Here is a 3,181-nt window from a genome sequence, read left to right as displayed (position 1 = left end):
GCAGCAAACTGGTTATGTTCTTTAATTATGTGCAGTAGCCAAATTCCTCTTTAACTTTTAGCTGTGCCAGAATTGTAGGTCCTAATGTTTAAGTGCCAGTGGGACGCTGTCCACAAATGATCTGGCAAGGACACTTTTAATGAGAGAGTGTTGTGTAGGTTGGATATAAGAAATCCAAACCCCTCCTCCTAAAAAAGACTGATAAATACAGTCTAATTATTTTATTTAAATTTCTTTGTCCTTATCCTTCTTTCTTTTAAACTTTGTAATGTTGTTTTTGTAGCTTGTGAATTACTTGCTGTTACAGACTGTAGATATACTGCATTTATGCAGTTGGAAGACTTGATTTTGTTGTGTGTATATATGTAGTAAGAGTGCTTTGGTAATGCACTGTAACACAAAGCTGACTTTATAAAGGATGAGTAAACATTTTATTCTCAGATTACAATAAAAACTAGCTGAATGTGATAATAAAAAAAAACATGTCTGTTTGATTCATGAATTTTTTTAATATAGAAAGGCAAGTAAAATCGAGCACCAAATACATAAGCAGTAAGGCAAATATAAAAATTACATAATCATACGTTTGTCATCAAGGTGCCATTAGCTGCCATACATCTCGCTGGTCAACAGAGATGATAAAATAAGACATCTCTACATTCACTGTTTAAATCTTGTGTTGATGTAACAGAATAAAACTGTCAGGCTGAAAACAGTTGCATTAACAGTGATCTTAATTTAATAAAAGCTTTCATATATGCTAAAATATGGCAAGCGTGTGCTTTGGGAAAACTGATCTCTGATGTCTTGACATCACTTGACTTGAGACGGCCAGTTAATAATAGTGAGGAAGGTTAAATAGTGTAATACAATTATAAAGGCAGAAGAAGTGGTAAACGTTAAAAGATGTAGTTCTTTACTTCACAATGACTACAGCATCCCCTGAGGGTGTTTACTAAAACACTGGAATGTCCCCTCTCATTTGGCCCTAAGCAAGTTCTGTATATCGATCTATTCATTTTGCCTCCTCACCAATCATCAAACTCTTCATTGACCATCAGGAAAGCAAACCTGTTGTTTATCTCCCCAGTCCCTCTCCCCCCTCCCCTTGCTCCTCTCCCACCTCCCCCTCTTCCTCTCCTTCCCCGGCCTCCACCTCTCTTCCTCCTCCCTGCTGCTGAAGAGGACTGATGGGTTTTGGAGCTGCAGTTCCACACGGCGTCCAGCAGCGAGACGTAGAGTTGTCCGGACACAGAACCCCCGGCCAGGAGGGATTCAGCAGCTCGACCCCCTTTCAGATACTTGATGAGGCCATGCACCAAGGTGCCGCTGTACAACCTGAGACACGCACAGAGAGGGAGGAAGCCAAATTACAAAAATTAAAGAAATTCCACTTGGTATCTGCATATACTTTTCAACTTTGGAAACAATTCACTCTCAAACTAAATTCCATCAACGTCTATTGTATTGGACTGGCAGCAGAAATTCTCAAAAGACAGTTGTCTGAAAAGCTCTGCAAATGGAACTAAAACTATCTGCATGATCAGATCCCACTAGGTGAGAAAAGTTGTTACCAAGTGATCGGGAACATGGGTCCCGATCATATAAAGCAAAAAGGCCAAACATTTGTCGGTTCCAGACTCTCTACTCTTTCATGTCCCTGTGCCTTACCACGATAGCTGGGGTTCAGGCAGAGGCAGCAGCAATAGTTGATTGAGACACAGGGTGCTCCAGAGGCAGGCCTGCCATTGGCTGAAACTGTGAGCCACTCCGACATCCAAGCCCCGTCTCTCTCCTGGCCTCACACGTTGTCTATCCAACCCTGCCAACACATGGCGCTCTGCGGCCCAGTTTAGCTGCGGCACTGGGATGATATGCAGCAGTCACAGGTTACTGAGATGCCAAGTGTACCTTGTGGAACAAAACAAAAGGTACAACACAACTACCCGGCATGTTAGTAGTGGGTACCTCCAGGCTGGTTGTTCCAGGACAGCTCTCCGTAAACCATGCCCAGCACCAAAGCTTGGAGCTGGGACCGTGAGGGTGTTGGTATGGCCTCTCGCAGCCAGAAACCCGTCACTGCTACTGCCAGCCTCAGGTGGAGAGGAACAGAAGTCAGGGTGGACTCCTTCATCCCCAAGACTTCGAACAGGACACCAAGACGAACTGCCACAGGAGCCTCGGTAAAATTAAAAGACAACTTGGGGAAATGTAACCAAACCACATGAACTATTTCTTTTAGAAACCATACATTCCTAAATGATATGAACCAAAATTGATGCTATTAGAGACATACTGCATACTTTGTTGTCATGTTCACCTGGCTGAGTGTATCCAGACGTAGGGGGGTTCTGGGGGGATGTGCCTCTACCTGGTTTTTCTTCAAGTTCACATCCAGACGGTCATACTCCTCTACACACACGAGGGCACCTGAGCCCTGAGCCTGCACTGTACCTGCGACGGCTGCGTGTTCAATGTTAAATCCTACATTTACACCCCTACCTCCACCAACCTGAGCACCTCTGTACCCCCTTCCCCCTCGCCCTCTCCCACCTCTCGTACCCTGGCTGATGTTTTCTTGTACCCTCACATCCCGTGCTTGGACATCTTGGCCTCTCTGCAGTAATATTCCATATACAGCCTGGCGTATGAATCTGGCGATGTAGTGGCTGCTGGCTAGCTTGCTGTTCTCCACCTGTGGGAGGAGCAGAACCCTGCGCATCACCATAGCATCTACCACCAAGGGAGCTAACTGTCCCTGCGCTGCAGCCTGCGACAGGCACTCTGGCAGCTGTGCGAGCCCAGAGGTCCGCCCTCCAGGAGCTACCTTATCTCCAGAGAACCAGCGAGCCAGAGAGCTTTGAGGGGTGATGTGGTACTCCTGCATACCTGCCCACAGCTGTGAACTGAGCCCACCTATCTGTCCTTTCTTGCCCCTACCGCCTCCACCTCTGCATTCCTCCCCCATTAGCCTGCTCACCTCCTCCAGGGCCTCCGCTGGACTTGAAAAAGAGGACAGCCAGAGGAGGAGACCCTCAATCCGGGACGTGGGTGCTTTCCCTTTACCCCTGCCACCACCTCTCCCTAATGCACTCACATCTAACAGACCCAGAAGTGTGTCAGCATCTTTTGGAGCGCCATAATCATTACCGGTCAGGACGGCACATAAGGGTAGCAACTC

The 3,181-nt window shown here is 46.6% G+C and overlaps 1 protein-coding gene across 1 annotated transcript in view; it reads right to left on the bottom strand.

The window, feature by feature from the left end:
- Positions 1–489: 489 nt before the first annotated feature.
- The window catches only part of aste1b (asteroid homolog 1b), a 10,015-nt gene continuing 7,323 nt past the window's right edge, over positions 490–3,181 (bottom strand). The window contains exons 3-6 of the mRNA XM_046059155.1: positions 2,321–3,178; positions 1,969–2,179; positions 1,672–1,864; positions 490–1,338 (exon numbers count right to left, since the gene is read on the bottom strand). Coding sequence (XP_045915111.1) covers positions 1,029–1,338; positions 1,672–1,864; positions 1,969–2,179; positions 2,321–3,178 — 1,572 coding nt within the window. The 3' untranslated portion in view covers positions 490–1,028. The remainder of the gene's footprint in view (positions 1,339–1,671; positions 1,865–1,968; positions 2,180–2,320; positions 3,179–3,181) is intronic.

Source organism: Micropterus dolomieu, linkage group LG09 (genome assembly GCF_021292245.1).
Source record: "Micropterus dolomieu isolate WLL.071019.BEF.003 ecotype Adirondacks linkage group LG09, ASM2129224v1, whole genome shotgun sequence".
Classification (NCBI taxonomy): domain Eukaryota; kingdom Metazoa; phylum Chordata; class Actinopteri; order Centrarchiformes; family Centrarchidae; genus Micropterus; species Micropterus dolomieu.
The sequence above is the reverse complement of the archived record's forward strand: the minus strand, read 5'-3'. Positions and strand labels throughout refer to the sequence as shown.